Source organism: Merops nubicus, unplaced genomic scaffold, assembly GCF_000691845.1.
Source record: "Merops nubicus isolate BGI_N331 unplaced genomic scaffold, ASM69184v1 scaffold1049, whole genome shotgun sequence".
NCBI lineage: Eukaryota > Metazoa > Chordata > Aves > Coraciiformes > Meropidae > Merops > Merops nubicus.
The window spans coordinates 58,062-70,366 of NW_008630017.1; the positions used below are offsets into that span (position 1 = coordinate 58,062).

The 12,305-nt window shown below is 35.2% G+C and overlaps 1 protein-coding gene across 1 annotated transcript in view; it reads left to right on the forward strand.

Moving 5' to 3' along the window:
- PIBF1 (progesterone immunomodulatory binding factor 1) overlaps window positions 1-12,305 on the forward strand; it is a gene marked incomplete at its 5' end in the record, with an annotated part of 93,528 nt that overhangs the window by 49,134 nt on the left and 32,089 nt on the right. Inside the window, 3 exon segments of the mRNA XM_008947112.1 lie at window positions 3,062-3,212; window positions 6,620-6,710; window positions 10,033-10,135. Coding sequence (XP_008945360.1) covers window positions 3,062-3,212; window positions 6,620-6,710; window positions 10,033-10,135 — 345 coding nt within the window.

Consider the following 12,305-nt stretch of genomic DNA (forward strand, 5'->3'; position numbering starts at 1 on the left):
ATAGTTACACCAAATCAGTTAGGGTGAATTCAGTATCAGTATCTTAGCATTGTCACATAATAAAAATACTTTTGACTGATATGCAATTCTGGAACAAATTTTTACAGCTAAAGTAAAGGAGAACATGATGTATACACCTTTGAATATATACCAAATATTACAAATCCTCTCATGGTGGGTTGACCTTGGCTGGCTGCGAGGCACCCCCAGCCACTCTTGCACTCCCCTTGCTCAAGAGGATGGTGAGGAGGATGTAAATAAGCTGAAAAAGTTTTTGAGTTTTAGGGAAATCAAAGACAAGGAAATTACTTAGCAATTACCATCATGGGGAAACAGACAATCTGTGGAAAATTAATTTCACTTATTACCAGTTAAAATAGGTTTGGGTGGTGGGAAACAAAGACAGAAACTAAAACATCTTTTTCCACCTCCTTCTCTTCTGGGTTTTCCTTTCCTCATTTATTTCTGACTCTTCTACCTCTCCCGCCTCAAGCATTGCAGGGAAGGATGTGGAGTGGGGTTTGGGCTCAGTTCATAATAACTCTTCTCGGCTGCTTCTTCCTCCTCACACTTTTAGCCTGGTCTGATGTGGATCCTCCAAGGGCTGTGGCTTTCTTAGGAGAAAATCTGCTCCTGCTTGGGCTCTCCACAGGTTGCACCTCCTCCAGCATGGGGTCCTCTATGGGCTGCAGAACAGACATCTGCTCTGCCACGGTCTCTCATGGTCTGCAGGAGAACAACCTGCTTCACTGTGGTCTTCTCCATGGGCTGCAAGGGAAGGTCTGCTCTGACACCCGGAGCACCTCCTATCGCCTTGATGTCCTCACCAAGTCCGCTTCTCAGACTTCATTCCCTCACTCCTCACCGCCATGCAGTGTATTTGTCTTTTCTTAAACAGCTTTTCTCCAAGGCACCCCCACATTGGCTGCTGGGCTGAGCCGCGCCCTGTGGCGGGTCGGCTGGATCCGGCTGGAACCGGCTGCGTCTGGCACAGGGCAGCGCCGGGCTAGCCCCACTGAAGCTGCCCCTGCTGCCAGCGCCGTTTACGTCGTGCTGAACGACTTGGACCTCCCTAGCTCTACAGGCTTAGAATTTATTCTCTTTCAAATGTGTACTTTCAGAAATGTGTCATATCCTGTCCACCTGTTTTAATCCAGGAAAAGTGTCCAGTATTCAGCAGTGGAAACTTATATTAAAACAAATTTTCATCACCTGTGCAAAATTAGTCCCAAAGTCATATCACTGAATCCAGTTTGTGAGATTGAAATGAGATTGGCAGCGTATGTCTAAAACAAATGTCAGGATACAAACTGAACAGAATAAAAATCTGTTTTTTCAAGTGCCAGCTATGCCAGCCTTCCTTTTTTGGAGAAGGATACTGCTCTTCAAATGCCCACATTTCTAGTGCTGAATCTGCCTAGGGTGTTCATGAAAAGTTACTGTCGAGTGGAAACAGCATCAGGGAGCTTCAGATAAAATGTGATTTCTTGTTTTGTCTGTATTGGGACATTCAGATCCTGGCTGATGAGGTTAATTGTGGTCACGAGTACTGGGAGTGCCAGTTTTGCTTGACTTTGAGGTTGCTAAACAGATTTTCAATTGCACAGACATGTCTAAACGTTGAGAAGATGGTTAAATTTGAGTTATATTTCCATTTTATTTGTGGACATTTATTTGATCTGATAATATCTTAAATATTTGGCATTCAGTTCTTCTGACACTTTTGGCACTTCCTTTTCTCTTTAGAGAGACAGTTTGAAGCTAGCATTCCTTCATTCCAAATTTTTCTTGCAGAATTTAAATATTTGATAACTGAAGCTTTTACTTTTATTCTTTTTTATTGTATTCTTAATTTTTTCGTTTCCTTTCTTATATATAGTATCAATGGACTAGGGTTTTTATTTACCTTTCTTATGGGATAGCAATCATAATAGTGTGGTCACTAGTATATTGTGTCTCAGCTACAGCTGCTTTGTGAACCAACTCTTTATTTAGTTTGGGTTTCTGCATAGAGTAGTTTCTCTTCTTATACATGCTAAAACTAGGAAACATGATTTGTATGTTGCTGAAGTTTAACTTACACATTTATTCTTCTGTGACACTGGACCAATCTTTATACTCAGGTGGCTTGTTTCTCTAAGCAATTGTCCATTCTCCAGCGTTACTGACAGTGAAACCTTGTATTACTGCTGTATACACGATGCATATATTTTTCTATATCTCAAGATCTATATTCAGTTGTCATCTTGAATGTTTGGGATTTTTATCTGGGAAGTTAGTAATAAACTTGGCTACAGTACTACTTGGTTATTACTTTGCCTGTTTTGGTGGGATTTTTTTTTTTTGCAAAGCATGTAGATTACTACTTTATTTACCAAGGATTTTTTTTTAATTCCTATTGGGTTTGTAATATTTATCTTGACAACGTTGTTGTCTGTTTTCAAGCAATATATGACACTTTAGTTCCTATATAGACCTTCATAACTTTTACTTTTGAAAGCTAAAAAAGAAAGCTTTTTTGTTTAAGCTTAGTGGATTACTATTTACGTTAGTCCTGAATGTTAATGGCATATTACCTTTCAGTAATGAGTAAATAATGAGAATCTGGTATATCTTAAATACCAAATTTTTATGTTCATGCATTTACCATTCTGTAAAGGAACCTGCTTTTTTTTTAAATTGGTAACTGAAACCTGAATCCAGTTAAAGCAATGAAAAGAAATGCATTTACATCATTCTTACACTGTTTTAACTGCTGTGTATAATTTTTTTTAGCTGTTACATTGCTTTTCCTAAGTCTCATTTAAAATTCTTGTAGCTTTTTCAGAGATAGATTCTTAGGCCTTAGGAGATAGGCGTGATATGACCTGAGAGTCTAATCTGTGCAAGATAATGTAGTTGAAAAAATAACTGCTTTTTAAAGTATTTAGAGCTTTCCTGTGCAAAAGTTACACCAAATATTTAGTATCATACTGCCAAGCATTTTACATGTATTATGTTTTGCCTTTCTCAAGTAGTTGTAGTGCTGAATCTCTGATCTTTCCATTACTCATTCTTGCAGGTGCTTACTAAGGAATTTTATAGTCTTCAGTCTTCTAGTGAAACACGCATTATTGAACTTCAAACACAGAATTCTGAGTATCAAGCGAGGCTAGATACTTATGAAAAACTTGAAAAAGAGCTTGACGAGATAATATTGCAGACAGCAGAAAGTAAGTTTTGTCATAAATTATATTGTATCTGTAGGTATTTCTGGCATTATGACAAGACGTCTTGTTTGTCATGGTGCTTGCAAAGTATTACAGTGCCTGTCATTCTCCCTCCTCATGCCTGGCAATTAAGATGAAGCAATTATTTTGACAGAAAATATTAATGACAGGTTTCTAAATGTGCTTTATGCATCAAATAAACATGAACTTAGAAATAAAGATATTAAAATCATCTCAGCGTATCTTTTCCCTTATTTCTCTTTACCTTATTTGAATCATCCATTGGATTAGATTTTATTTTTTTTTCTAGGTTTTCTATTATTAAAGTATATTTAGAATACCAGGAAACCCTCTTTGTTGACAGAGAGTTATGGGTTTCAAAATACAGTGATTAATGTGAATTTTTGAATGAACGGGGGGAAAAACAGCTCTTCCTTGTGCTGAATTAATAATAATTCGATATTAAGTAGTTGCTTGTGGCAGATCAGTCTGTTCCAAGTACTAAATCCTGGATTAAATTCAGGCTGATTACTCTTGAAAGTTTTTGTCTCTTGTTGGCAAAAACAACAGTATCTGTTCTCAAATAGAGCAAAATTTCTCTGGTATCTCTTTTGATTTGATACTCAGCCTAAATGTTTCCATAAAGCAAGTAATTTCTAATTTGACAATAAGACTCATAATCTTGAAGTCTTTTGGCCTGTGTGCAAACAGAGTAGGACATTTTAAGATTTCAAAATAATTCTATCTTCTTGTCGTTTTCTCTTTCTTTACTCCTCCAAAATATATTCACAATTTATAAGTAACATTTTCCAGGTAGAAGATCATTGCATAATCTTTATATATAACTGACAGCATACAACAAAGTACGTACTGCTGGGATGCAGCAATATCTGAGTATCTCTAGTAATTAGATTGTACATACTTACTTAATTTTATACACCGCAGGTTGTACTTGTTAGAATCACATCTTTTATGCTACCAAATATGACTTAAAGAAAGTTTCCAAAAGGGCTGTTCTGTTAAAATATATTTGCTTTATTTTCTCCTTTTGTTGGAGAGAAAAAAGGGAGTTACTGTTCAATTTTATTTCAATATACTTTCTATTTAATAGCTAACATTGTTTTTTCTTACTGTTATTATAGTGTATTTGATTTTGAAAGTTAATATTAATACTAATTAAGACTGAATTCCAAGACCAAAAGGAACTTCTTAGAAAAATCAGAATAAATAAAAACATTTCTTTTTTAAAGGCACTTTGAAGGAGAATAGAGACATGCTTTCTCCTGTCTTGAATTGTCATGGTATTTACATGTCATAAATAGCTAAAGGTAGAAAAATAGTTCAAAGAAAGGAAATATTATTATTTTTCAAATTTAATGTATTCTGGAAATACTGCAGTCTGTCTTTCAGAGAATATAATTTACGCTGAAGCATTTATATTATTGAAGACAATTAGAATTTTCTGTGGACTTTAATGAGAATAAGATTTTACTTTTCAGTTCTGTGGTCACTGCTTTCAATACCATGTAATGTTTTTTTCTTGACTTACGAAGCCTCCAGTGTTTTACAGTATTAGGGGTTGCTGCTAGGGGTTGGGTTCTCTGGACTTTTTAATAAACTGTACTTGCACATGTGAGGTGGCTTTTGTCATATAATCATACAAACTTTTTTTTTTTTTTCCTTTGGAGAATCTGCATGTGGAAAAGATCACTGAATTGTGACTGTTATTCCTTCATCATTATGCCTCACTTTATTAATATTGAAATAACATGAAACAGCCTATTCAGGAAACTATCAAGAACTTATGTAGCCAATCGTTGCAGCATCTGAGTGGTTTCCACATTAATAACAATAGTAAACTTTTTTGGCATTTGTCTATTCTTCCTTTCTAGGATATTTGTGTTGTGGGCTAGTTATTTGATTCTTCTTGCTTCCATTGGTTAATATCTTTTAAAGAAAACGATTGAACCTATCTGTATCCTCACAATTTTTTACACTATTTTTGCTAAGTAGTGTAAAAAGTGTCATTAATAAGTGTCCCCTAATTTGTAAAATATATATTTTACACCACAAAGTCAGATGAAGAGGCTTTCAAGACATAAAAGAAGATAACAGAAGCACACGCTGATATAGAACATTACTTTGGTTTCATATGTACAACAGTTCCATTTTTTTTGTGTTTGTCTTCACAATATGACATTTACATGGACACAAATGACAGATATGAATCTTACAGACATTTTTCTGATGTGTACAACACTGAATTTGTAACCAAAAAAGAAGGATTATGACAAAGGCAGGTTAAATGTGGGTGGGTTTTTTTAATGTTTTTCTGAAACAGAGGTATGTAAAGCACTGGAAAATTTCCTGTCAGAACTAAAACAGCCTTGAAAATCTGAAATTCTGGTGCCCTTGTACTGCCACATCAGTAAACTTTTTCTGTCATACTTACTGGAATTTCTGTATTGTTTTTTCGTGTAACTAGATATGTGACTTACCCAAGTGCTCTACTAGAGGCTTTTCTTTTTCTAAATGTGTTTTAACAATCCTTCTTTAAAATAACATTGAAAGGGTATTAAACAAGTGATGAAAGAAGTTTTAATGATGTGAAAGATGTGGAGAAGATATTTCTGGTTTTAAGACGTTGGAGCATTAGGAAAGATGGGTCAGATACGACTGTCACATCATTTCCTAATGTGTTTCATATCCCTAGAAATATATTTTCAGAAATGCACTCATCTATGGAAGCAGAGATTATTTTTAGTATTTTTACTTTGCATAAGCATAAGAATCTCCTTCTTGCCCTTCTCTGAAGATGCATATGGCATTTATTTTCTTCAAATAATCAGAAATTTCTGATCAACACAGTCGTTCAAAAATGGTAGTGAGCAGCCTCACAGAGACATCAGCTCCCTCAGAGAGCTTGTCCTTTCTGGTGACGTGGACTTGTTTATGTCCATTCTGCTTAAGCACCCTCTAATTTTATCTTCTTCTACTTCCTCATGTATGCACAGAAAATTAATTCCTTAGGAAAAAACCCTAAGCAGCCTAACCCAGTACTGCTGAATTAGACTATTATTGTGTGTTTTGTGACTATGCCAGTAACATGAATATTCACAGACACTGAAGTCTTTTCCTTTACTTTAATTTTGCACAGGTCTTATGTTAATGAGAAAAATAAAAAGTTAAAAGCTTGCCAGTATTATAAGAAATTAATGTATTGCAATGTATTAATGCTAATTGTGAACAAAACTGCTCCGCTCAAGTCGAGGAGATTACACCAATAGAAAATCTGTTTTCTAGAAAAGTGTTTGGGCACATGTATAATTATAAATATAATTGCTTAGAAGTTTGAAAGTTCTTGCACACTAGTATGTTCTTCAACAGTACCCTTCTGTAATTTTTTTCAGTGGAAAATGAAGTTGAAGCTGAAAGGGTTCTCTTCTCGTATGGATATGGTGCTAATGTTCCTACAACAGCCAAAAGACGACTAAAGCAAAGGTAAAAAAGTGCCTCCTGAATTTACGTGTTCAAGATAAAGTAAATGAAGATATGTGCATTATGTTTTGTCTTATAATTCAGCCAGTTTGATTAGCATAAAAAAGGGGGAGGGGGCAAAAAACTCCCTAACCCAGTTGCATATCTGTTTAGGAGATTGTTGAGAGTTCCATAGCATCATTTCCTAAAATTTCAGTTCCTTCTTCCTCTAGTCTGAGAATTTTTCTGAGTTTCAGATTCAATCCTTCTTTTTTACCACCTTATTAGATTGTTTAGATTATTTACATATAAAAAAATATAATTCTGCTAATTCACCCTTAAATGGTGACTCTAATGATCAATAAGCCAGGATTGTGCTTGGAAGACACTTTCTGAGCTTGGAAGTGGCTCTGTCAGAATGTCTTATATATTCCTCTTCTGTTCCAAAAGGCATTGGCTGATGAAGCTGATTTAATCCTTCATAATAGTGTTGGAGACCATATACTTTATCTTTTAAAATTAAGAATATTCAAAACCCTTAAAAGTTTGTTTATGGCTTACCTGCTGCTGTTCTAACTCAAGGCAAACTGCCATGCAGAAAATGTGTGTGATGCCTTCAACTCCCTAAACTTTAAAGAAAAGTCTCTGTGACACCAACTTTTATGTTTAGACCCACTAAAGAAACACAGATAAGTTTTGTGCTCTCTAGGGTTGCTTAAGGAAAGAGAATATATTACAAATGTGAATAATCTTGGTTTTGGGGTCCACTACTTGATCTTTAATTCCAGAGTTATAGGCTCTTAAACGAAGAGCTCTTACAAGTTCACAGCACGGACTTCGGTCTCTGAAACTTTGTACAAAACCACATATTCAAGCATGGTGCATTGCAAGGTCTACACCTTTTTGCCTGTTTGCCAGAAACAACTGTTCTGTTACTTTGGGCATAGGCACCATCCACCCAGAGCAGCAAGTTAAACATAGAATCATAGAATCATAGAATCCTTTAGGTTGGAAGGGACCTCCAAGATCATCAAGTCCAACCATTGAGCCATTAGGGCTCTAAAGTCCTCTGCCTAGGAACATTCTGAAGCATCAAGACCAAATGGCATGTAGTAGCTCACTTGGCTAAAACTGAACTATAAGGGTAGGTTAGCTTCAAGCTGCACGTGAGCTATGTATTGGCAATGGTGCCTTCCCAACACTTACTCCTCAGCTGTGCCTTTGAACTCTTTGGGAGAGTGTTAACAAGTAAATGCCAGAAATACTACCAGGAACATTATAGTGGTTTGCTAACAATAAATTATCACATTCTTGAGCATTGCATAATTTTCTACTATAGTTGGAATCAAAGTTTCCCAGAATAAGATGTCACTTGTATATTCCTGTCAAGTTCACTGACTAGTTGTAGCTGGGAAAATTATGATGAGGTACATTCCCAAAGTTAGCATGGGAAGGTATCCAAGTTCCCCCTTTCACTCCAAAGCTAATGTATAAGATCCCTAACTAGTCAGAGAAGTGGTTCGCTTCTCTTTTGTACTAGATGAGATCATTACAAACATCTTGTATCTCTTAAATAAAAATCCAAATAACTAATTTGGAGAATTAATTTCTCTTTTTCGTAGTTACTATTTATGCAGTTTAATATTCCTTGTAAGAGTAACTGAGAGAACCAAACTCTTACTGCATGCTATTGAGAACAGTAGGTAATTCCTCTCATACATAGGTGAAAGTAAAAGACTGTATGGAGGGGTACGTTTTTCACACAGGTGAAACTAAAACAACTTTAATGAAAATAATGAAACAAAATATATACGAATATATACAAACCCAATATAGAACCCACCCTGTGACAACAATTACATCACCATCCCCACTGATGTTGTGGAGCAGGCACTGGGGAAGTGCCAGACTGGACTTGGCAGCAGATGGGAACCACATTCAGGAGCTGGATTTAGCAGCATGGATGGGAATGAAAGGCAGGACAGACAGAGTCCCTCTTGGACACCGGCTGTTGAAGAAGGGAGCTTGACCCTCGTGATTGCTCAGCTTTATACTGAACATGACCTATGTGGGGTGCAATACCTCACTGGTCAGTTTAGGGTCATTCTGTTCTGTCTGCTCGTCCCTGCAGGTGTGGCTTTTTACTTTCTGTACCCTTCCAGTGTGGTAGACAGGATTTAGCAGTGGCCTTGGTCTCCACAGGAGCAAGTATTAGTAAGAGTCTTTCTGCACACCAATCCTTGGTGGTAACTCTAAACATGGAGCATTATCACTGCTAGAAGCAGACACTGTCTGCAAAAAATGTGCTGCTAAGATCAGGAAGTGCAGTTGGAAGAGACTGTGCTGAGTGGTAAAATAACTGAACAGGATTAGTTCTGTTCTAACCCAAACCATGACACTTACAAAGATGGCAGGATTCATTACAAGATACGTCAATTCAGACATCTAGTCATAGGTTTAGCATGGGGACTTGGCATGAAACCTCCCATTATAACCAACTGAGTTCTAATCAGTGCAGTTGTTGGAGTTGGAGTACATTTCAGTACACCATCCAGGAGTCCACTTTAGTGGAATATGGTCAGGCTGTATGGATAACAAGTTGAAAGACCAGGTTAGATGTCTGGAAGTAGGCTCAGTAATTGCATGCTGAATCTCCCCATTGCTGCCTATGGAACTATGTTGTTTAATTGATGATAAACACTTATGACTTTGGCCATGAAAGATGCAAGAGGTTGAGGATCTAATTTTTTAACTAGGGTGTTTAATTAATTCAGAAGTCCTGTCTCTTCACTCCTAAGTTAATTTGTGGGTCTACGTAAGAGTTTAATTTTTTAAAAAGTGGCAATATCACTTAATTATTTAGCATATTACATGTCAGACAAAACAATTTTACCTGTGTTTGAAAATGATAAAATATGACAGTTTTCAGTGCCAGTACAAAATGTATATTGATAAGCATATTTTTTAAAAAAAAATATTTAAGGAAAAGCTGATTACAGTGATTCCCTAGAGTTTCCAAGAAGTAGATAGTCATAATTACTTGAAACATTTTGACATGATTACTACAATTGTGTGGTGTTGTACAAATTATATAGTTAAAATTACTTTGTAAAAAATATTACAACAGCATAACTGTGGGAGTGCTATTTCAGTGCTGTTAAATTTTGTAACATTTTCATTGTTTTTCTAACTTGGACCATCCCACACGTTCCACTGTGTAATTTATATATTAGTATTTAAGCATTGGTGAAAAATTAAGGCAATGAGGTTCTGAAGTATAAATGCGAGAATTTCTTTTGCATATTTTGGAAAAAATTCAACTTGAGCTTGCTTTTTATTGACACAGTGTTCACTTGGCAAGGAGGTTACTGCAGCTAGAAAAGCAAAACTCGTTGCTTGTAAAAGATCTGGAACATCAGAAGGAACAAGTAACACAGATTTCACAAGAGGTAAATTACTGCTAGAAAGAAATCAAATCTGTAGAGACTATAAACATTTCAGAACAGCTGTTCATAAAAGGAAATATTTTTGAAACAGTTTGTTATCTATTTGATGTCAAAAAATGGCCCCATAATTAATCAAAATTCTACATTAAACATTTTCAAAGAAGTTTATATTGTGTTGTGAAATGAAGATTGAAAGAGGGATTACTTTACAGGCTAAACAAGAATATAAGCCAGACAGACAACGTTCTGATTTCTGAACAGAAGACCAGCTAGCCAGACTAGTTTGTTCTGTTTGATAGTTTATTGTTCAATGAATACCTCGTTAGTTTTAACATGGCTTTTCTCTTAAATCACTTATTAAAATATTTTTGTAAATCCCTTTCTACATTATTCAGTTCTTGAGTCTTTTGAGTATAAAAATCTAGAGAAAGTTTCCCATCAGGTGCTTTTTAGAAAACCTTTTTTTTTTTTTACTTTGTTCCAATGAGTTTAATTTCATGATCTTTTATAATTCTGTATATAATACCTGAAATAATTTATTACATTGACATGGAGAACAAACACTAAACAAAACTCAGCTTGGAATGTCGCAGAATTAGGGCAAACTGATTTTTTGAAATATTTTTAAGGTTGTCTTTTCAGTTTCTCTTAGGAACCAAAGAACTTCTAGAATTGCTACTAGATATTTCCACCATATGGAATTTCTAGGCTGACTATTTCAGGAATGTGGTTAACAGTTTAATTTTTAAAGCCATGTTAATCACAAATTAGGATAAATGCACTCAAGTACTTCACAGTGCAAATACTGTCATTTTCTACATATTTTAAAATTACATGAGTTGTATGTATTTTAGATGTGTATATATATGATTATGTATATGATTTCAATAAAAGATACATGAACATTGAAATTTTGGGGTTTTGTTGGGTTTGGTTTGGGTTTTTTTTAACCAGTACTGCAATCTGTTATGGATTCTTCTTAGCTGTATCCTAGCTATCCTATCCATCCAGTGTTGTCCTTGGTATTTTTCTCTATCACTGTTCTTTCACTATAGTTAACATAATCTATGCTTTGTTTCTTACTTAAATCTGTCTGATTTCCACTTTGTACATTTCTTCTTACCCACAGTGGCTTATGTTTGCTTCTAGATTACTGATGGAAGATTCAGTACCAGTAACTTTAGTTCAAATTCTTCCAAAATTCTACTAGAACATCTTCACCTAGTTTTTATTCTCCCATGAGATGTCCTGTAGCCCTTTCTTTATCTTTTATCATGTAATTGTATAATTTAAATAGGAATTCCATACAGTATAAAGTTAAACGTCTTACAGATAGCTAATGCGCAGCTACTAAGCCTACAAACGTCAAACTCACAGAGTTAAATTAAATCTTTTTTTAAACTTACTTTCTGTCTCACGTTAAACATGTCTGGCATTTAGGACTGAATGCTTCAGATTTTTTTCTTTTTTTTTTCTTTTGCATATGATTATAGGCCATATTGTTTGATGACAAGCCATTTTGCTTTTTTTTGTTCTAAGAGTTTTATGCCTGCTAGTATCAACTTTCCCCTTGAAGTTACAGCTTGTCTTATAAATTTTCTGTATTTCATACTTTATACTAATTGCTATCTCTTATCTTTCTTTATATAGTTAAAGTTCATAAACTTCTGTTTGCTCTTCACTGCATCCTCTGAGACAAGACAGATTTTTTTACTCCAAGATATTGTCTTTCTTGATATTTTTTTTTAAGAACACAACAGAGATCCTGTAGATAACACCATGCTCAGATAGCACATTATTATTCTTTTAGTTGACAGGTCAGTCATCTAGATGAAACCTAGGACATGAATTAGAATTTGATGCCAAAACGATAGGACCAATTTTTCTTTTGAACTGGGATTAAATACTGATATTTCACTGCAGTATTTATGATATAGTATTTTTTAAGCTCTTTAAAGGAGGGAGGGAAAGAAAAAAGATTGCAGTAGCTACAATGGATGCTCTTTCTAAGATTCTTTCTTTGGACTCTCCTCAGTCAATTCCTAGTGAGCTTTATAGAAAGGAATCATAGTGATCTGGGAAAGTGCAGCATTACCAAGAAGAAAATATTCAGTCCTCTGTAATTTTGTTCATTTGATGGAAGCCTGATATAATGTGCCTGCTTGAAAGGTGG